General features: G+C 44.7%; 2 protein-coding genes across 3 annotated transcripts in view; one reads left to right on the top strand and one right to left on the bottom strand.

The window, feature by feature from the left end:
• The first annotated feature begins 47 nt into the window (after window positions 1-47).
• prkd4 (protein kinase D4) lies at window positions 48-13334 on the top strand. Of its 2 annotated transcripts, XM_026162381.1 has the most exons (19): window positions 48-326; window positions 720-886; window positions 4189-4327; window positions 4931-5062; window positions 5162-5316; window positions 5487-5682; window positions 7986-8069; window positions 8588-8741; window positions 9013-9136; window positions 9262-9339; window positions 9725-9935; window positions 10048-10073; window positions 10152-10224; window positions 10507-10613; window positions 11751-11912; window positions 12060-12158; window positions 12232-12499; window positions 12830-12915; window positions 13108-13334. In XM_026162381.1, the coding sequence occupies exons 2-19, from the start codon at window positions 731-733 to the stop codon at window positions 13270-13272; spliced, it is 2415 nt and encodes an 804-aa protein (XP_026018166.1). In that variant the 5' UTR covers window positions 48-326; window positions 720-730; the 3' UTR covers window positions 13273-13334. The 2 variants fall into 2 exon arrangements, with proteins under 2 accessions (XP_026018166.1, XP_026018165.1); XM_026162380.1 differs by having other exon boundaries at window positions 10048-10224.
• A 70-nt stretch (window positions 13335-13404) lies between these two features.
• The window catches only part of actn3b (actinin alpha 3b), a 37063-nt gene continuing 28354 nt past the window's right edge, over window positions 13405-22113 (bottom strand). Inside the window, exons 12-21 of the mRNA XM_026162379.1 lie at window positions 21161-21311; window positions 19955-20063; window positions 18789-18929; window positions 18285-18467; window positions 17600-17734; window positions 17252-17431; window positions 16993-17139; window positions 16709-16774; window positions 16425-16583; window positions 13405-14879 (exon numbers count right to left, since the gene is read on the bottom strand). Of these exons, the coding sequence (XP_026018164.1) occupies window positions 14721-14879; window positions 16425-16583; window positions 16709-16774; window positions 16993-17139; window positions 17252-17431; window positions 17600-17734; window positions 18285-18467; window positions 18789-18929; window positions 19955-20063; window positions 21161-21311 (1430 nt within the window). The 3' untranslated portion in view covers window positions 13405-14720. The remainder of the gene's footprint in view (window positions 14880-16424; window positions 16584-16708; window positions 16775-16992; window positions 17140-17251; window positions 17432-17599; window positions 17735-18284; window positions 18468-18788; window positions 18930-19954; window positions 20064-21160; window positions 21312-22113) is intronic.

Genomic DNA, 22113 nt, shown 5'->3' with positions numbered 1-22113 from the left:
TGTGTGTTTTCCAAACTTTCTACAAAGGCGAACGTGCGCGCTGAATTGTTTTAACCATTTCAAAGTACGTGTGTGTTTAAGTTTTGACAGCCAGGGTGTGGGGTGTTAACCGTACGCTGTGCTTTTTGCAGCCTTCACAGAGGTGAGTGCTTCTCTTGTTACTTCCTGTTTCTCAGACAGCCGAGCCCCACAAAAAGGAAACCAGACCAACCAGCAGCTCATGATGAGCCTCGGCAGCACCATGATAGATTGATCAGCTGTTGTGCTGTTGAGACGCAGTCCTTCGATCGTCGAAGACAAAGACCAGACCAAGATTAGACCGTAAGGTTGGTGCTTTTTAGTTTGTTCTTGATCTGATTTAAAAATAACTCTTTGTTTATCCTGATCAAAGTATTGTGTAGTAAGTTATGTCCTATTATATCAAAGCTTTTACAACAGAAGTCTTTTTAGTCGAAGAGAGCATTCGCTGCTTGAAATATCCTTCTATTTCGGGCGATGGTGAGATAAAGATCTCTTATTGAGAAATTGGGGTGTTCAGTTTTAGACACCTGAACGTTAAACAGGAACTATTTCAAACAAGAGCTATAAGGTTAAGATGGAGTAGATTTCCAGGGGCCTGCGTAGTGCTTTGTTTTGGAGTTTCACGTTGAACCTCTTCAGCTTTCTCTCAGGTCACACCTTCAACCCCACATTAACTTGATCCACTTTTCCTCCTGCAGGCTCTCTCTCCATGTCTACACTGACTCCCTCGAGTCCCAGTAGTCTCACAGCACCGGTTCTGGTCCAGTTCCAGCTGGGTCTGTTCAGGGAGGTGGTTCGAGTCCCTGCGGGCAACCTGAGCTACCGTCATGCCCGGAGGTTGGCTGCTGAGGTCATAGAGCGCAAGGTAACCGCACGGGGTGGCGTTGTTTCCCGGCTCGAAAGCACTAAGACACGAGGAGGTGGGGCGGTATTATACATCTGATCGTCTGTGAAGGTTCTCAGTCATCCAGGTCATCGTAGCCAATCAGCCAGAGTTTCGGATCCGAAACTCTGGCTGATTGGGACCCACACCCAGTTTCACACCTTGGCTCAGGCGATTAGAGGATCATCAGGGGGTCCTTTTGTCCCTCTGTGGGGGGAAACTCCCACTAGGTTTATATCTGGGACTCTCCACCATTTGACCTTAGAACTGAAGAAGCTTCTCGGATGAGAGGTGAAACGTCTTCAAGCAACTTAAAGAAGTCCAGACGCTTTTCTTTGCAAGCTCCTTTGACTATACATCTGATCATGAAGAGTTCATCATCAGTCACGAGCGTTAAAGAGGCCATGCACCAGTTTTAAAATGGATGTTTATCTATGTTTTATTCTTACAGACACACACACACACACACACACTCACAGTAGTGTGTTGTCAGATGAGCCGATATCAAAGAGAGGGGTCTTCTCAACCACACAACTGTAACAGCGAGCAAACATGTGCCACCTCCCAGAAATTCAAACGTGTTTATGAGGGGCAGCCAATGAGAAGACAGTTTGCTTAAACAGAAAGTCGGGAGAGGTGCTAAGGATGAAGTGAGGGCCATTATATGCAAAGCTACTGTAACACAGAGTCCAACAATATGAAATATATGGAGCTGGACAATAATAACTTCATAGAGTTGTACAAAAACAAAAAGCGAAAGTGCATAACAACCTGCAGATGTGCGAATCTGAAAGCCGTCACTATTTAGGAGGCACAAGAGATACTCATGAAAGAGCCTTTTGAAATGCATTGTGGGTATTCTGTTGCGGCATTTTTTGGTAGTTGGACCAATTCTAGAGAAGTGTTATCGTCTTCAGCTGCAGTTGGGGTTTAAAGCACTTTAAAGAGAGCAGCTTTTTCTGAGTCGACCTCATTTTTAGCTGGTAGCCGTGGAGATTACGTCTAGCTTTGTTCTGTTTTCTTTTTTTCTTTTCTTTTGTTTTGGAGTTTTTGTTTTTTTTAACTGCCATTCGATACTGGTCAAAACTGACTGACATGTGGTTTGCTCAGATGCCACAGCTGTAGGAACAAACTGCGTGCAAAGAGTCAGAAGCGAGAAGGTGATGAAAAAAGATATTAATTAGAATGAAGTGCTGAGCTGTCACAACGCGCCCTGACCCATAACACAGTCCCACTTGGAAAATATTGTGATGATGTTTCAAATCTCTCAGGCCTCTCAGAACTGTCAGGAAGTGGACTATGAAAGGTCAACTTATTTATGAAGGAAGGTAATGTAGGTTTGTGCATGGAGTGTGGTTTTTGTCTGCAGAGTTTGGTGGTTTTGTGCTGTTGTGTATGCAGCACTCTGTATGGTGGTGTAATTTCACCAACATTTAGTATTGTGAAGTGGGTGTCACCCAACCACCTTTAGATTTTTGAGGGTGTTTGTGAATACAATTTGTTCCGGAAAACTAAATGACAAGTTTTAAAAAATAGAAGATATAAACTCGCCATTTAACAGATTTTCTCCACCCACCAGAGATGTATTTAGAATTAACGGGTACTCTATACTTGTTTATACAGTAAAATCTATACCCAAGTGCCAGCGCACAGACGGCGGAGTAAAACTGTAGTTGAGGTTAAATAAGGAAAGTTGTGAATTGCAGGTGTTGCAGGGGCTTCATCTCACTGTCACTGGGCTGGTCTTTGCACTTCCTCGGTTACAGGGACTGTGGTCGACACGAGCGCACAAAACTTTCCAACCACAGCTTCTCCCTTCTGACTGAGACGCGTCTTGAGTTTCCAGGCAGTAGGTCAGCTCATCGTGTGTGTGTGTGTGTCACTTGTGCACGTTTTACATTCATTATAGTCACTGTGTCAATGATGGGTGAACACCCGCATCTCCAACACTGAAACCTAGCAGGTATTTGCTTTACCTTTAGGGTCACATAAAGCACAATTCCACTTATGCACTTTGAGGCAGGGGGGAAGTAATGGACACATTAGGTTTGTTCTATTGGTGTAAATGTTCGCCTTAATAACGCAATGCTTTGCATCACCTGAATGAGTACTGCTGTTAGGAATGGACATGGTCTGCACCAACTCTCAAGCAGGCTGTGGAGTTTGATGCTCAGCTGTTCTATCCCCAACACCATCACGCCACCTTCAGCAGCTAGAGCCATCGATGAATTCAGACCCTACCATCAAAATGTTCCAATCGAGACTCGTCAGACCAGACAACATTTTTCTGATCTTCTGTTGTCCAGTTTTAGTGAGGCCTGTGTGAACTGTCACGTCGGTTTCCTGTTCTTAGCTAGGAGTGGCTTCCTGTGCGGTGTTCTTCTGCCGTAGCCCATCTGATTCAAGGTTTGATGTGTACGCTCTTCTGCATACGTTGGTTGTAACGAGTGTTTATTTGCCTTCTTGTCAATATGAAACAGTTCGGCCCAGAGAACTGGTTTGACATGGTTGTGTGGAAAAATCCCAGCTGATCAGCAGTTTCTGAAATACTCAGACTAACCTGTCTGAAACCAACAGCCATGCCACGTTAAAGTTACTTAAATCACGTTTTTTCCTCATTTGTGGCTCAATTTTAACTTCACCCGGTCGTCTTGACCGCCACGTGCTGAAATTCACTGAGCTGCAGTATGATTGGCTGATTAGATAGAGCAGTTGAACATGTTTAAATAATGAATTGACCTGCAGTGTCACATCTTTGAATCTGCTGTTCTTATCATCCCTAAATGATGATTCAGATAGAAAAGCAAAGCTTGAGCTACTTCGCAGCCTTCCTATCTCTCTTCCTCAGTCGTACTTTGGCGACAGATGCACACAGATTATTTATTTCTATAACGCTGAACGTGGTGGAGTCACTCTCTACCTGTGGTGCATCACTCAGGTTTCCCTTCAGAGCTGTCTTCAGTCTGCATGCTCATCTTAATGTGGTTTTGTTCTTTACCGCCGTGCAGACGTGAAAATGGAAAATCACGACTGACAGGCTGCAGGTGGCTTTCTTTGCTGTGTCCAGTTTCCCAAACCACACTTGTTCTGATTTCAAATATTTAAATTACTCCATTTGTGGAAAAACTTACTCTTTTTTCCCCCATATTGCTTAATAACTTGTTTCATTTACTCAGAAAGCAAATCGTCACATTACCGGAGCCCTTCTGGGGGTTTAAATTGATCTTGTTGCTTCAATAGTGACTCAACCTGAGACTGCGGTTTTTGTTCCTTCGCGTGTTTAGGCTCCAGACTGCAGTGTGGTGGGTGTCGGGGAGAAGATTCTGCTGTTCAGACATCAAGCCGCCTCCGAGCAGTTGCTGCAGCGGCTGACCGACTCCGACGAGCTGCAGGATGGCGACCTCATTGAGGTCATCGTTTCAGGTTAGTGTTTGAGGTTTACAGAGGCAGGTGGACACTTGGTGAGATTTGGTGGTACTACGTGTACCTCATTTGTTTGGGTGACATATAGTTTATTCATGCATGTAAAATGCTGTTTCTGTCCAGGGGTTTGGAGAGAAGCTCTTGAATGGTAAATGGCCTGTATTTGTATAGCGCTTTACTAGTCCCTAAGGACCCCAAAGCGCTTTACACTACATTCAGTCATCCACACATTCACACACTGGTGATGGCAAGCTACATTGTAGCCACAGCCACTCTGCGGTGCACTGACAGAGGCGAGGCTGCCGAACACTGGCGCCACCGGGCCCTCTGACCACCACCAGTAGGTGGTTTTAAATGGTCAGTTTTAAATGAGTCCAACTCTCCTACTGTTCCAAACCTATTTTCACGGGGGGCAGTGGGCGGGTGGACGAAGTTAAAACTGCTTGTTTCAGACGAGTCGAGCGCCTGCACCAAGGACCAGTATAAGACAAATGAGGATTATTTTGAGCTGTGAATCATGCAAAGCTACTATAGCGGAGTCTTAGCAGTAAATGCATGGAGTGTGGATGTCTGTTGGTGTAACGAGTCCTCTCTGTGATTCAGGATCAGCCTCCGTGACGCAGGTGACGATGCGTCCACACTCCTTGGCGGTGCAGTCGTACCGGACCCCCACTTTCTGTCACCACTGTGGAGAGATGCTGTGGGGCCTCGTTCGGCAGGGTTTAAAATGTGACGGTAAAGGCGCTTTCACACTTCATCATGTGGTGGTATCGTCTCTTCACTGATACTTGAGTGTTGTTAAAGTTTTTTGTTTTTACTTTTATCTCTTTACAGGTTGTGGATTAGACTTTCATAAACGCTGTGCTTTGCAGTTGCCCAGTAACTGTAGCCGAGCACGGCGTCAGGTTAGCACCAGCTTTTCCCTGTTTCCACCCCGGCGACCTCGCACACACTCGCTGTCCAATCAGGCAGGCGGGAGTCTAGAAGAGGTGAGGAACTGCTGTGATTGTAAAGCAGATAAGTGTTTTTGCAACCCTGGATTTGTTTGTTTCTCCAACACAGCTGTAACCTTTACTGGTATAATCGAATCACATATTCACACAATAGATTTCTTTCAGTTATTCTAAGTTGATATCTTTCACTTTGCATCTTTCTCCAGATCAGCAAGTCCAAGCCCGCGTCCAGGCCTCCATCCTGGGCCGAGGCTCCGGTGTGGCTGGGAGTCGGGTACAGCGACTGGAGCAGGGCTCAGGTCCCTCACACCTTCCACATCCACAGCTACACCAAACCCACCGTCTGCCAGTACTGCCACCGGCTGCTCAAAGGCCTCTTCAGGCAGGGGCTGCAGTGCTCAGGTGAGAAGGAGGAGAAAAACTAAGCACATCCCATGTTTCAGTAACTTGTTCAACCTCCTTTAGCAGCAATAACTTGAATTATTCATGTCCTGTGTGACTTTATCAGTTTCTCACATTTTTATGGGAGAAATTGCGTCTGACTTTTTTTTGCAGCGTTGTTTCAGTTCACTGAGGTTTGCAGCGATTCGTTTATGCACAGATCTGTAGATTTGCTGCTGTGCTTGTGATCATTGTCCTGTTATATGATTCAACTTTGTCTAAGCTTTATCTGTCAGACAGACGGCATCATATTTGCCTCTACAATACTTCGGTATACTCTGGTGTTAATGGTCGACTCAGTGACTGCGACGTGTTTGGTTTCCTCTCAACGTGGTTTTGTGCATCTCGTCAGTGCAAAGGACGTTGTTCCAGAGGTCTGGTGGTTTGTTCAGATGGAACTTTCCAAACATCATCTGTGCTCCAATGTTCTAATTAGAGAGAAGAGGCTTTGTCTCCAAACAAGCCATACTCCGTCAGTCTTTTTCTAATTGTGCTGTCAGCCAGCTGTATCAGAAAGTAGATGGCATGCATCTACTGCAGTGAGACTCTCTTGCTGTGACGCCATGACAGGATGTAAATATTAATGGTTTACACCTCAGCTGAGCTCTTATTTTAGCCAGCTGCACGTTTCGTTTGGTAGAAGGAAATTAGCACAAGACAGCACAAGTGTTAAGAAAGGGTTGACGTCGCTGAAAAAACCCCCATAACAAACCCAGTCTACGTCAGGGTTGGTGGACTTAGTCCATTTAGTCAATGGGAAATGAGAATCACATCAGATTTCCTGTAAAATGTATTTCCCGCACAATTTGGCTCACAGGAAGTTCTCTACAAGTGCACAGAAAGTTTATTAGTCTCTACAAAGTTTAGTCCTGCATAATTTACACTTGTACAAGTGAGCTGCCACACAGCCGTCTCACCACAACCTGTTTAACAGCACGAGGCGTTTAACAAAAGCAAAACTCACTCTTGGATTTAAATGTAATACCTGTTTCTATTATTATAGCTGTTTGACAGGTCTGAAAAACAGGTTTGTGTAATATCGCTTAAATTAGAAACATCCTGTCTCAGAGTGAGGCTGAAAAACGAGTTCATACATTTATTGCTTCCAGGCTTAAAACTTTTTGCTAAAGCATATAGTTAGAGCTGGATCACGTGACCCTGAATCTTCCCTTAGTTATGCTGCAGTAGGTGTTAGCTGCTGGGGAATCCCATGATGCACTTCACTCACTGTGTGTTTACACACCTCTCTGCATTTAATCATAAGTTATTATTAATCTCTGGCTCTCTTCCTCAGCGTCTTTGTCTGTCTTCCTTCCCTCACGCCCAGTTAGTTGCGGCACATGGCCGCCCCTCGCCGAGCCTGGTTCTGCTGGAGGTTTCTTCCTGTTAAACGGGAGTTTTTCCTTCCCACTGTCACCAAGTACTTACCTTGAGGAGGTTGTCTGATCGTTGGGGCTTTCTCTCTGTTATTGTGGGTCTTTACCTTACAATACAGAGCATCTTGAGTTGTTGTGATTTGGTGCTTATAAATAAAACTGAACTGAACGTGGCAACTCTGTAGTTTTGTAGGATACTTAATTTAAGAGGAGAAAATCTTTGATCTTGCAGTTTGCCTGTACCCTCCTACCAGGCTTCTGCTGTCAAACTGGCTGCACATGAGTGCAAAACTTTACAGCTGCGTCACCTCGAAGTCTGGCTCAAAGGAACATCCTGTGCTGTGGGTTATTTGTTCTTTTGTTAATTTTCAGTTTGCCTCTGCATCTCAGCAGAGGTCCCAATGTGGCCCGCTGGCCTGGATCTCGACACATGTGGTCTAAAGGTATAGATAGCACAACAGGTCACCTTTGAATCTTATTGTCACCCACTCCTGTGAAAGAGTGGGTGACAGGCCTCCTTCTTTACAAACCTGATAATGTTATGCGTTCAGATCTTGTGGCCATTTTTGGTGCTCTGTTCCTGCAAAGCTTTGACTTTGATTAGTAATGCTTGACTTGGAGGCTCACGATTACACAGCAAACACTTGTTTTGTCAAGGAGCTTGTGTATCCCACGTACTTACGTAAGCAGATTGGGTTGAATCTAATTTTACCTAAATGCCTGGATGTGTCTCAGACGTCTCGAATCTCAGACGACATTCATTTTCATCACGAAAAAAGCTGACCGCAATATTCTGACTCATGAGTTTGTATCTTTCCAGACTCCAGCACTCTTCCTTTTTCTGTCAGCCTTTTTAAACCTCCCACGTCTCCTCCATGGTTTTTCCAGACTGCAGGTTTAACTGCCATCGGCGCTGTGAGCCTTTAGTCCCCAGAGACTGTCCCGGAGAGAGGAACGGCATGAACGGGGAAGGTGAGTGACGGTCCCTGGAGGTCTGAGGTCTGGTTTTCATTTCATATTCTGGGCTTGTGGCTGTGTTAGACCATGGCTCTTTGAAAAGGGGCCTGACTCTGATGCTGTCAGCATGAGTCGAAGCTGATTCACCCTGTTTCCCAGGAACATTTGATAGATTCAGGCCTCACTCTAAATTAGCATCTCAGAAATATCACATTCCTCCGAGTAGCGGTGATGATTAGCTGCATGATGAGTCAGGTAAACTGAGCCTGATGAGAAATGAGATGAAATGATTTCACCAGAGAATATGTAAAAAAGAGAAAACAAAGACAGGTAACTGATCAGCAGTATTTCAGATGCATTTTAAGTCATTTATTGAGAAAAATCAGACATTTTCTTTTGTTCGGTTCATCTTGAACTTATTTGTTTGCTATTTTTACCTCATTATTTGTTGGTATTTTATGGCCCTAATCGTGTAAATAATATAAATAGAATTAAATGTAGCTGTTCATTAGTTGCTGATGTCACATTTCCAGAGAGCCCAGCAGCTGATAACAGCTGCCAACCAGACTTGGAGGACAATGAGTCAGTGATCACCAGCACCACAGAGATCTGCGACGATGACATGTTCACTGATGATGACTCACAGGCAGAGACCGGGGAAGTCGAGCAGCTGCGAGAGCCGATGAGGTCAGAGGGGCACTAAGTTTTTCTGATGATCTAATCCCAGCTAAAAGCTGTCTGCTGGTGCAGACAGCGTCCGAACGATGTCAGGCGTCTGAATCACACGTCGCCCAAATTCACGTATTATAAAACAGACGTTTATCGTCCCTGTCGTTTATATCTGGGTTTTCTCGCTTTTGTTTGTGGCACACGCTGCCACCTAGAGGCGACTTCTGTTTAATTCACCATCTCCAAACGGACCTTTATTTTGTCCTCCCTCTCTTTTTCCGCCCGCCAGTCCTTGTTTCAGCAGCAACATCCCCCTGATGAGGCTCGTCCAGTCGGTGCACCACACTAAGAGGAGAGGCGGAGGAGTCCTGAGAGAGGGGTGGCTGGTCCACCACACCAACACAGACACATTGGTGAGGAACACACTCTTTCAGATCTGGAAACGTTCAAAAAAGCAAAATGTTTTGCTCAGGTTATGATATTTGTGAAGCAGAATCACATTTTCATCGGCTTTTAACTCGGTCGTGTCTTTACTCAGAGGAAACGCCATTACTGGATCTTGGACTGGAAGAGCATGACTCTGTACCAGAATGAAAACACCACGAAGTTCTACAAGGTATGATAGTTGCATGATATAAGACGGAAACAGACAAAGCAGCATCCTGTGTGCTGCACGCTCACTCCCACTCGTATCAAAGGCCTCTGTCATTAACATGTATGCAGAAATGTTCCTGCAGTGTGCCAGTGTTGTTCCTCCCACTGTGTCACTGTGTAAACAGTGCAAACATCCACCGAGGCAGCTCGCGCTCTGAGCAGTGTTTACTTTAAAGAGAACAGTATTGTATTTTGTGTATGTTCATTTCTCCTTCGTTTTAAACGTACTTTAAGAAGTTTGTAGTGCAGTGAAAATCAGACAATGATAGCCTGACAGATGTTACTTTGATTATAGAAACATTATGTAGGAGCAGGCCATGGATAATAGCTTTAAACCTCCTCTGCAGGAGATCTCTCTGTCCGAGGTGCTCGGGGTCCGAGGCCCCACCCAGCTCTCCGTGCCACCATCAGACGGCAGCACTCACTCGTTCGAGCTGGTGACTGTGTCGCTGGTGTACTGCGTGATAGCCGGCGAGGAGGGGGCAGCCTGGGAGAGCGCCATCCGGCAGGCTATGATGCCGGTGGAGAGCAGCAGAGGACACAAAGATGAGATCCAGGGTGAGTCAGAAAACATCAGATATTAATATCAGATCTTACTCTGAATATGGTAACAGTGATGGATATGGACCCGCAACATTCAGTTAACAAGACTTCCTCTCTCTGATTACAGATCAATACCGATACAGACGCAATGCGGTAAGATTTGAGCGAGTTTATCGTGCACACGTTAGAGGAGTGTTACAGAGTGTCGAAGTGTGTTTGTGTGTGTTTCAGGACATCAGCTCGGTGTATCAGATCTGTACAGACGAGGTGCTGGGGTCGGGACAGTTTGGCGTGGTGTACGGAGGTCAGCTGATTCTCATTATGCTGTTATGTCCAGAGAACTGAACACGTGGAGTACAAGAAAATCCTGTTTTCTATGACTGTCACTGTCTTTATGCAGTGATCTGAAAATACACAGTACAGAAGAAACAGTTTCAAAAGTCTAAAAGACACCAAAGAAATCAGAGACTTCAGAGGCTGAAATGTTGCTCAAAACAAACTTTTTCATCAAATGTCTTTCTGCTATTGCTAAGCTACAAATGCTCCTTTGCTTCATTATCACGTCTCTTTTCTTTTTCTTCTTCAGGAACTCACAGGAAGTCGGGTCGAACAGTTGCCATCAAGGTCATCGACAAGACGCGTTTCCCCACCAAACAGGAGACGCAGCTGAGAAACGAAGTGGCCATCTTACAGGTTTTAATGCGGTTTTTATACACTTTACAAGAAATGACACAAAAAATGTAACAAGTTACTGAAAACACGTGAGGAACAAACCAGGAACAACCTGATGGTTAACCTTTAAAACGATAATCTGTGACATAATTGTCAGAAAATTCACATTTTTTTCAAAGTTTTTGCCAATTTATTTAGAATGAATTAAATATTAATTTGCATATATGAGTTTTAATTGGTATCATATTGGCCACATTTGGCATTTTAGTTTATTTTTTCAAAATGTATTGCTTAAAAATGTGTTGTGCTCTTTATTTTGGTTTTTGAGGGGAAAATAAAATCACACTGATGATGTAAATGCCTCAAAACCTCATGCATCAAAAACGATATATTAGGCATTAAGGGGTTAAAGAGCCATTCATCATTGCTTTAATAACTCCTGATCCATTACATCACTGTAGAAGAACTAGCTTGGATATATTAGTGACAGTTACTTAATCTGGTTTAAATCCTGATGGATTAACTACGGAAGAGGATTAGGGCCACTGGAAAAAAAAATCTGAGATTAAACTCAGAATTCTGACTTTTTCATCAAAATTCAGAATTCTGACTTTAATCTCAGATTTTTTGATCTGTTGGGATTTTCCCACACAACCATCACTAGTTTACAGGGAATGGCCTGAAAATGAGACAAATATCCAGAGTCTTCTGGTAAAAACAGGCTCCTGATGTCAGAGGAGAGTGGGCAGACTGCTTTGAGCTGAAAGGAAAGCAACAGTAACTCAAAGAGCCACTCGCCAGGTGCACTCCTGTCAGCTAAGAACAGGCCTGAGGCTAAATCTGCAGTAACCGTGTGATGCTGTCATGACAGTGTGGACCAAAATCTTGCTGTGGAGGAAAAAGGAGGTCCAACCTGCCTAATAAAGTGTCTGGTGAATGTTTATTGATGAACAGATGGTTGTGGACATGATTAGTAAATAATCAACAGTTATTAGTGAGTTATTAGCACAAGTACAAATAACTGTCACATTGTTCCCGATTCCTTCCTCACTGCTTCCTCATTAACTCAACACATTTGATTGAAGTGTTGCAGATTTTCGGTTGATTTTTAGTGTTATAGTCACGATCAGGTGATTTACTGACGTGCGTGTTTTCCAGAATCTGTCGCACCCCGGCGTGGTTCTGTTGGAGGGCATGTTCGAAACTGTCGAGCACGTGTTTGTTGTAATGGAGAAGCTGCACGGAGACATGCTGGAGATGATTCTGTCCAGCGAGAAAGGTCGACTCCCTGAACGCATCACTCGCTTCCTCGTCATGCAGGTACGAGATCCCGATCTGAGAAACACTCCAGGGGTGTCTAGAGGATGTCCTTGTTTTTTTTCTTCTTGTTTTAACAAAGATGCAGGGACCTTTAATGTTTCTGTTTATCCCAAAATTAAATGTGAAATTCTCAAACGTGTGCTTCAGATTCTGGAGGCTCTGCGGTACCTGCACTTGAAGCACATCGCTCACTGTGACCTGAAACCTGAGAACGTACTGCTGGCCACTTCAGACCCCTTACCTCTGGTGGGATTTTGCACTTTAGTTCCCGATACAGCACACGGCATCTTATTTAATCAGCTCTGCCTCTGTGCCGCAGGTGAAGCTGTGCGACTTCGGCTTCGCCCGGATCATAGGGGAGAAGTCTTTCCGGCGCTCCGTCGTGGGGACTCCGGCCTACCTGGCACCCGAGGTGATCAGCAGCAACGGCTACAACCGCTCTCTGGACATGTGGTCTGTCGGCGTCATCATGTACGTCAGCCTGAGCGGCACGTTTCCCTTTAATGAAGATGAGGACATCCGGCAGCAGATCACCAACGCCACCTTCATGTACCCGCGCCAAACCTGGGCCCCCATCTCACTGGAGGGTATGAACGGTGTTTTTCTTTAGTTTTAAAACTTCTTTGTGAGCTGGGTTTACAGTTTCTCAACATAGTGATGATGAGAGTTTATTATGCTTTCCCTGTTAAAGGTTTCACACACTACAAACTCCACGTCGGAAAGTTGCCATGTCAGCCCACAGTTTTGCGTCGTTTTAAACATTTAAATATATTTTCTTTAGTTTGATCCATGTCTGCCCACACATACAGTTTATAGTGTCATGCTTGAGTCCTGTTATTCTCCTGGTTCTCCACTGGGTGGCTCCAGTGAGCAAATCCTCTTTTTGAAAATCCTTCTCCGTCTCATTTCCTCCCCAGCTGTGAGCCTCATCAATAACCTGCTGCAGGTGTCGGTGAGACGGCGGTTCACCGTGGGCAAAGCGCTGGGACACAGCTGGCTGCAGGTCGGACACTTTACAAACGCTATCATTGAGAATCGTTTAATTTTGTAGTGTGAAACAACAGAATTAACTCGATCTAGTGTTACTGCGTTCATAGGTGTTGACCAGGATGCTCAGATGCTCCTGATCAGGTTTCTAATAGTCCTGATGTATAGATGTGTATGAGTCATGCACGCTCTCCTCTCGCTACTGCAGAACTTCCAGCTGTGGTGCGACCTCCGGGAGTTCGAGCTCAGGATGGGCTGCAGGTACCTGACGCATCGAGGCGACGAGGACCGATGGCGCTTCTACGCTGCAGAGATGGGGCTGGACTTCCCCTCCCGCCTCTGCTGTGACCCCAACAAAGAATTGGACATGTGACCTCGAGCACAGAGGTTAAGGGTCGGACACTTTATCAGACTGTGCAGCTACATTTAAAAAAACCCAAAAACATTCAGCAGTGAGGCCACGGATCAAACGGGAGAAAAGTAATAAAGACACAAACACGTGTGGTTTTAATAATATAATTTTCCTTTTTTATTTTCAAGTTGAGGTTTTTAACATATGACTGAAAGAGTGGCATCAGTGATGAGACAGCATGAGTTAGGGATGAGGGGGAGGAGGAGGAAAATGGAGCACAGATGAGTTAAGATATCGAGATCATGCACAGGGAGGAGCCTAACACAGCGATCGTCGTGGCTGACCTCTTCTCTTCAAATGCTACCCTAAACCCTGTGTTGTGAGTACACCTGCTATGGTTCCACGTACAGTTTTGATTCTTCCCGTTTCATCCACAACTTTCCTGATGCCCTGTCTGACACCTCTCTCTGTCTCTGTCCCCCTTCTCCTCGTAATTTTACAATTAGCCCAAAAAAAGGCTAAAAAAAGGAGTTTAATAAGAGAGGCGTGTGGGAGAGGTCGCTCTCTCTGGCCATAACAGCTCATCTTTCTGTATCCGTTCCCGAGTCACCGCCCAGCCACGGCGCTCTCCTCCCGTTCCCCCCACCTGTGTCTTTTAATACTCGGCGCTCCCATTCGTCCTCCGTGTGTTCCTGAGTTTCTTAAGGCTTTAAGATCTCCAGGTTAAATCGCATCTTTGCTAACATTCAGGTTTCACAGTGCTGTGGTGAGAGTTTTCAGTAGCACCCGACAGGCCTCGCTCCTCTGCTGACTGCACTCGTGAACGGGCTCCTGCGGGGGTTCGTGTGAGGGCGAGTCGGTGACTCAAAAGGCCGTTTTTTTTTTTTTCTAAACTTCAACATAGCATGCATCTGCACAAATACACAACCAACCAAGCCAACTGACCAATCACGTTTTCTTCTTTGATCACCCTTCTACAAAAAAAAAAAAAAAAAAAAAAAAAAGGAGGAGAGGGGAAGAGCACACGGCTTTGCTCAAAAATAATCTAACTTTCGTTCTCTCTCGTTGCCTCCTTCTCTTTAAAGCCTTGTGAAGGCAGGTATGTCATTATGTATGCTGCTTACATAAGTTCAGTGCAATAACTGGTACACCTGTTTTTTCTTCTTCTTTTCTTTTAAACGAGAGAGGAGCTGAGCAGCCTGAACAGAGTTTGTGAGGTCTGAGCAAAGTCTTCTGCTCTTCCCCTCTGAGCAGTGTTCCTGTGTTTTAAAAAGAGGGATGGGCGGAGTTAGGAAGAGGGGAATAAAGTTAAGATTTGAGAAGGTGGTGGGGGAAAAAAAAAAAAGAATAACGTGTTTTAAAGGGGCAGTGGAAGGGTTTAAAATCGCTCTCTCCAGACAGGAGAAATAAGAGAAGCTGGGAAGAAGGGGTGAGGAGGAGGAGGAGGACGTGAAGAGAAGCAGCTGCGCTTATAAGTCGCTCTCTCCGTAGAGGGCACTGGAGAAGGAGATGTAGTCCAGGGCGCCGGAGGGGCAGTCCGGTCCGACGTACCTGGTCATGCGGGTGATGCAGTACTCCGCCTGCTCGGGAGGCAGCTCCCTGCGCAGCTCCTCCACCGTGATGTAATTCTGCGGGAGAGAGAGAGGGGGCGAGGTGTGATTCACGAGGAGCTATTGTCTCCTGTTACAAATGTACTGGTGCATCTGTGAGGATCGGAGAACGATGACTCAAGGTTCAGGCAAACAGTCCTGCAGTTCGAATTTGGAAAGATGAAAACCTGAATTTAAATTACGGACTTGCTGTTGAAATAAAGCTGTACAAGATAAATCGCGATGTTTCTCCCAGATTTAAGGGGAAATTTTGCTCTTTGTTTCGATCCGGACACTCAGAGAATCCGGGTTACGTATGTAATCAAAGAAAAAGCTTGGAGTGAGATAAAGAGTGCTTCTGTATAATTTCTTCCTTGCATACCTGAGTGAGTTGCCTCAGTTTGGATTGAGTTATTTGGGGATATAAGCATTTAGGTGCCACAGCATCACCTCCCCTTGCCAGAGGTGTTTTCTATGAACGTGAACATTTCAAAAAGTCTCATCAACCTACATACAAAGTGTCAACACATCAGTGCCGATACAATCATACCAATGACCAAAAACCTGATTTGTCAGATTTTTTGTTTTTGTTTAATTTATTGAACTTGTTATAATTAAGCCAAATTATACTATTTATATAGCCTGTTGGGTTAGAAACCATATTCATTAATAAGAAATATGCTGTCTCATAGTTTTTCTTTCAGCTTTCGAAAGCTGGTTTCTTGTTTATTGCTTAAATTTTCACTTCACAAAGCCGACTCCAGCCTGGGTCACTTACAGCCTATCCAGCAACTTGACTTTCTTATAACAAAACCACAGCGCTCCTGGATCACAGCTAATACGTTACTCTCACTGTAAATAGATACTGTATCAGTGGTGACAAGGTGTTTGATACCAGAGCCTTTATGTTATCCGTTTGTGGTCTGAGTTCCCCAAACTCAGTGATTTCTAAAGTGTGGGCTACGAATGAAAGTATGTACAGTTACATATTTATATGAATGTATTTATTTATATAAAAGGTGAATGCAAACTGGTAACAGGAGGAGTTGACTGTGATGTTACTCATTACTCTGAGTGTCCCAGTGGTAGGTGGGTCATACTTAGGATTTAACTCAGCATATGACTGTGTAGCATTAGAGATTTATAGCCAACAGTCTGTGTTTTTATGTTGTTTTTTTAAATAAAAATTTTAAGGATAAACGTCACTGTCTCTTGTGTTGATTTCAGATCCATTGAATTTTTTTGTTTTTTGAAGGAGTGCAGTAGCACTCTTGACTTTGGCAATGGCTGCCCTAACCGGTCACGTTTGGATGCAGGCTAACCATCGGAATTTGAAAGGAAATTATGCATTTCTGAAATGCAATAAACTGTAAATCTGTAAAAGTTTTATTAACATCAGCACTAAAAATGTGTGCCGGGAGCTTCGCTACATGAGTTTCCCTGTCTGTGTCGCTCTTTTTATGTGCCCCAGTACTTTTGTCCATATCAATGTGTCCTCTGGCTGCACTGGAAGCTCTGTACAGGCTAAATAAGAAGACCAGTTAGATGATATAAGGTAAGAAGATGCTGTATCCATCTGCTCACCTTGTCTGAAGCCAGGATCTTGAAGGAGGCCATGACTTGTTCTGCAGTGTCGGTCTCGGCGGTCTCACGGGTCATGAAGTCGATGAAGGCCTGGAAGGTTACAACGCCCGTGTTGTTGGGGTCCACCAGGGTCATGATACGTGCAAACTCCACCTCACCCTGTCAGCAAAAGCAACAATCAGCAATCGTTACTGCGCAAACGAATCAGTAAATCCTTATAGTTTACATTTGAACTACGCTCAAGTTGTTGTACAAGTCAAGCCTATGAGCGCCTGACCACTGACCAGATCGTAACCCATGGAGATGAGACAGGCACGGAAGTCGTCTGGGTCCATCATGCCGTTTCTCTTCTGCAAAGGAACAGCACAAAGTATCGCTTTCATTACTGTGCCAAAGAGTCGTAGTAATTAATGAATTCACTCATTAGTGATGCTAAAACATCAATGAGCATGAACTTAAGCGACGTATCGAAACTTTTTCAGCCTCTTAAATAGGAAATGCCAAAGGAAAAGTTTGAAAACTATACGAAGCACCGCTCTCTTCTCCTCGACCTACGGTGTCGCCTCACCCTGTCGAAGTGGTTGAAGGAGGCCCTGAACTCGTTGAGCTGCTCCTGGCTGATGCCCTTGGCGTCGCGGGTCAGGATCTGGTTCTCCACCTCGTTGATGGTTCTGGCGATAGTGGTGAGCAGCTGCTCCCAGCCCACACGGATGTGCTGCAGTGGAGAGGGAATGGGAGGAAATTAAAACAGAGGTAGCGTACACTTTGAGTAGAGAGGAGTGAGAGCTAAGCCCATCTGCAGATCGCGCTGCGGTCTGCATGCACACCTCCATGGTGTAGTTGGTGTGCTTGTTGTCGAAGATGAGGGACTCCTGGATGAGCTGGTGGTCTCCCTCCAGTTTGTCGATGTTGGATTTGTAGTTGATGATGTTCTGCTCGTACTGCTTCAGGCTGTTCATCTGTTCCTCCAGGGAGCCGGCGATGTCCACAGACACGTGGCTGATCTCCTGCAGAGACAGGAATCAAAGAGGAAATGCGGCACTCACCATACTTTCACATATTTTACTGCATTATTTTGTAGCAACAGCTGAGCGTTACTGTTCCCACAGATCATGTTGATCCGACCGTGCAGATTTACACACAGCACTGGTTACCCAAGCACCCCCATCTCGTACCTCCATCTTGGTTTGAATCCAGGGTCCGATGATGTTGGCCTGAGCGGCGAACTGGCGCCTCAGTCTCTCATTGGCCTGCTGCCTGGCCACCTCCTCCTGGAGCATTTGGTCTCTGAGGGGCACGAAGTGCTTCACCTGCACACACAGTTTATATCTGGTGACTGTGTGTAACTTACATTATTACAGTTTACTTAAACATGTTGTCACCTCTTCCATTTCTACGCTTGCATCACTGCATCTTTAAATTAACTGAATGTTGCTGTCACTTTTTCCAAGTCTGTATACATAGTTTTTCACTCCAGATTGTAACTTCATGATTGCCCAGATAGAAAGAAAAAAAAAATTGTTTCTTGAGCACAGATGGTCTGATGTGTGTCGCACTACGGCTGCACTATTTCCCCTGAGAGCCTCACAGCCAGCAGTGCTGAGTGTCACTCTAACCCACATGTACTGTACTATTCCTGACCTGTCGCTATCTTTGCACTGTGCTAATATTAGCTGGATGACCAAATGGAGTGTACACAGAGAGAGAGAGAGAGCCAGGTTGACATTTGCTGCTACATAATGCTAACTTGCTGAAAGCAGATTAAAGAGCAGCCACGCTCCTCATTGTGTCTGCGATATAATAATTAATTTGCTCCTTCTACAAACGCTGTGTTTGTGGGGTCCGTTTGACTTGACTCACAGTGTCCCACTTAGTGCTGATGTCCTGGGAGGAGAGGTTGGTGTACGGGTTGATCCCGGACAGCTTGATGCCGTAGGTCTGGGCGATCTTCAGGATCTCGTTGTGGATGCCCAGAGTGGCCATGCGCTCCTTGTCGGCCTCGGGCAGAGTAGCCTTGAACTGGTCGTGAGCTGTGATCAGACTCTGTGCGGGAGGAAAACAAATATAAGGTGGTGTATTAGAAAAAAGAAAGACAGAGTGTATGTTTTTTTGTACAACTTCTTCCTTTGGTACAGATTTAAATGTCTGAGAAAAAGAAAAGAGCCTGGTTCTGCTGGAGGTTTCTTCCTGCTAAAAGGGAGTTTTTCATTCCCACTGTTGCCAAGTGCTTGCTCACAGGGAGTCGTCTAATTGTTGGGCTTTCTCTGTATTATTCTAGGGTTTCTATCTTACAATATAAAACAGTGTGAGGGGACTGTTGTTGTGATTGGGTGCTATATAAATAAAACTGAATCAGGTGGTTACCTGGATCTCTTCAATGCTGTGGACAATGAACATGTCCTGCAGGTCCTCCATGGCTCCGTCCATCCAGTTGTTGAAGGGTGCCGCACGCTTGGCGAACTCCAGGTACAGCTGGTCAATGGTCTCCCACAGCTTCTCCACACGCTGCCGTCACAGACAGAAACACACTCGTGATGCTGAAGCAGACGTGTGCATACAAACACGGAGGGAATCTGCCATTTGCACTCTTCGTGTTGTTTTTGTCACTCCTCGCTGAGCATCGTGAAAACATTAAGCCGAATTTGCTGATAAAAATCAAGACGCCCTGAATCACATTAGCTGTATTTGTCTGGTGTCCTGTGCTTATAAAACCTCACAACTTCACAATTTCCAGATCTTTCTGCCTACTTCCTGTAACTCTGTCACTTCCTGTAATCACTGGTATTCTGCTTTTCGGTCTGTTCACATGGAAACGCTCCTTTGTCCTCTTTCCCACCATGTTTCCGCTGCTTTCTGATCTCAGAGAGCTGCCCACGGTTTACCTGCTGCTTCTCAACTCTCTCCTTTTTGTCCCTACACTCTCCTCCTGACCCCCTGCTCTCCCTGAGGCAGACGGCCACCCCAGAAACTCGTTCAGCTGGAGGTGTTTTCTTGCTTGCTCACAGCGTATTGTTGAGTTTCTATTTATAATATTCGAACCATATAAAAGTGTACTCAGATCTCTGGACCTGTGCACTACAACTGAAGCTGAAATGACTTTCCTCCACTGCCGCCTGCTCCGAGTGTTGGCCTCTAATCACCAAAACTCAAATTCATATTACACTAATCAAAATTTTATCTCTGTGTAAAACATGTTATTTTATTTTTAGTTTCCCACACTCTCAAAATCATTTATGTAATTTTTTTTAGTGTCACTCTTATTATCCAATCGTCTAAGCCTGACCACACCCTCCCAGCCAATCAGCTGCTAGCCCCTGCTGTGTACAATAACTGCAATCAGCAGTTTTGCACCACCTGTTGTGCATCCCGCATCCTCCCCATCGCCTCCCTCATCATTCATGCACTCATTTCCACTCATCCAGCTCAGTCTCAGGAAGGCTGGAGACGATCCCAGCTGTCTTTCCAGACAAAAAACTGTAACGTGTTCAGTGAGTTGTTTACATAAGCAGCTGATTGCTGTTTAGTTTTACCTCCAGTGAATCCCTCCTCTTCTGGGTGAGAGTGCCCAGATTGTCCCACTGGTCACAGATACCCTGGCAGCGGGTGTTGACTGTAGCAGCATCGTGGTAGTCCAGCTCACTGGAGAGAGAGACAAACAACAAAACAGACGAGTACATAGACCATTATCACACAAATATTTACAAAATGGTAATAATATTAGCTGAAACTCCGCTAAACCCGCTAATAAATCATCATTACGAATAATCACGTTTGTCAGATGAGTGAAACTCTCCTTTCAGTCAGTGTAAAGAAATTTAGCTGCACGTTTAACCAATGAGATTTCTTAATATAAGAAAAACAAGCTGAATATGAACAGCGTGTCTCAGTTGTTCTACGTGATAAAGTTTAAGCTCTCTGGAGTTAAATATTAAAAAATGAAGTGTAAAATTAGAGAAATCTATAATTAAATTACTTTGGTGTGGTATGAGTAGCCAACAGTTCAAAGTCTAAAATGTTTGTCCTCTTTCACATTTTCCAAAGCCGTCCAGTGGGTCGGATCAGGGTCTTCACTGGGCCGATTCTGGCCCCCCGGGCCTTATGTTTGACACCCCTGATCTAAAGTAAGGTAAAGTTGAGGAAACTCTTCTGTGAAGTGATCTCATTTCTCCAAATAACCCGAATATTTGATGCCCTTTTATTAAATGCATAGATATTTCGCCCTCCTTTGAGTTGAGGGGCATCTAAGAACTTTTCTTTCTTGATACCGAGGTCATGATTTGTGCTTTTGAAGTCCTCGCTGATAAATTATACTGTACATTTTTTCAGCTTTACAGTGCCGATCTGCTCATATACTGTAACATCAAAGAAATCATCTCAAGGCTATCTCGGAGAAAAAAAAAGCCCCGAGGAGCTGCGGAGGATAAGGAAATGGCGAGATCAGAGGTTTCCGCTCTCTCGTGAAGCACCCTTTCATCTTTCTTATCTCTCATTAATATTTTCCACTCATCTGTTGCATCTTTTGTTCCTGGCTGCGTTCGCGTTCTCGTCTGCTCTCGACATCCCTGCCGTCACTTCAGCTACTCGCTTTCTTCCCCTGCTCTTCTTCCCATTATGCAGAATAATTGGGATAATGCTTTCTCCACCCCCGCCCCCACCCATCATGATTTTCAACATCTCTCTTCCTCCCCGTGACCTTAACGTCCGGCATTAGGACACATCTCGTCACACGCTCTCACTTCAGCTCCTGAGCGATGGCGGCGATCTGCTCCACCCTGTCCTGGTGAGCGGCGAGGTCGCTCTCGAAGGCCTCGTGCTTCCTCATCAGGGCTCTGATCTCCATCAGAGAGGCCGACTCGTAGTCCTTCTGGGACAGAAGATCCTCCTTACCTGAAACACACACACACACAGTTACTTTAAAGACGGTAACAAGTAAAAGTCGGGCCCACAAGCTTTTAAAGTTTTACAGCTCTCGCTCAGATTTTTATATCTCCCACTCGCTGTATCGTTTCAGTGTCCCCATGAATCATTAGATCCTTTTTAATTGCTCTGTATAATCTTACTGGGCCATTTATGGTGCTTTGATGTGGTTTTGAGGGTTATCTTTTGCTGCTTTGCCTTATTACACAGTAAAGTGTGAAGACTCGCGATTAACGGAGGTAAAAAAAAAGCTACAAAACAAGAATAGTTTGATACGTCAAATATAAAAACAACGAGGAGAGGACAAGAGCATGTTTAATATTCGATAAATGTTTCTTTACACAAAAAGGCGACCTTTCAATCGTCGAGTCACTGTGTAAATGACTACGCTAAGAAGGATCCGCATTTGTCACTCTTTAAGGAAGCAAACAGTAAGTAACATTTTTTATAAAGAGCTTCTCGCAGATAAATCACAAAGTGCTTTACAGCAAAGAAAATGAAAAGAATGGAAATGCAACAAATAACAATGTAAAACAGTAAAATACAACAAATTAATTAAAAGCTTGCCTATATAAAAATGTCTTCAGCTGCTTTTTAAACGAATCAATGGCGTCTGCACAGCGTAAAACCAGCGGGAGAGAATTTCACAACCTCGGTGCCGCTGCCCGAAAGGCCCGATCACCAAAAACTGGAGTGATATGAGATCTTTGCTTGGTGCGAAGATCTCTCTTTAATTCAGTTTATTTATATAGTGGCAGCACTCGCTTTAAAG

Source organism: Astatotilapia calliptera, chromosome 3 (genome assembly GCF_900246225.1).
Source record: "Astatotilapia calliptera chromosome 3, fAstCal1.2, whole genome shotgun sequence".
Taxonomy (NCBI): domain Eukaryota; kingdom Metazoa; phylum Chordata; class Actinopteri; order Cichliformes; family Cichlidae; genus Astatotilapia; species Astatotilapia calliptera.
The sequence above is the reverse complement of the archived record's forward strand: the minus strand, read 5'-3'. Positions and strand labels throughout refer to the sequence as shown.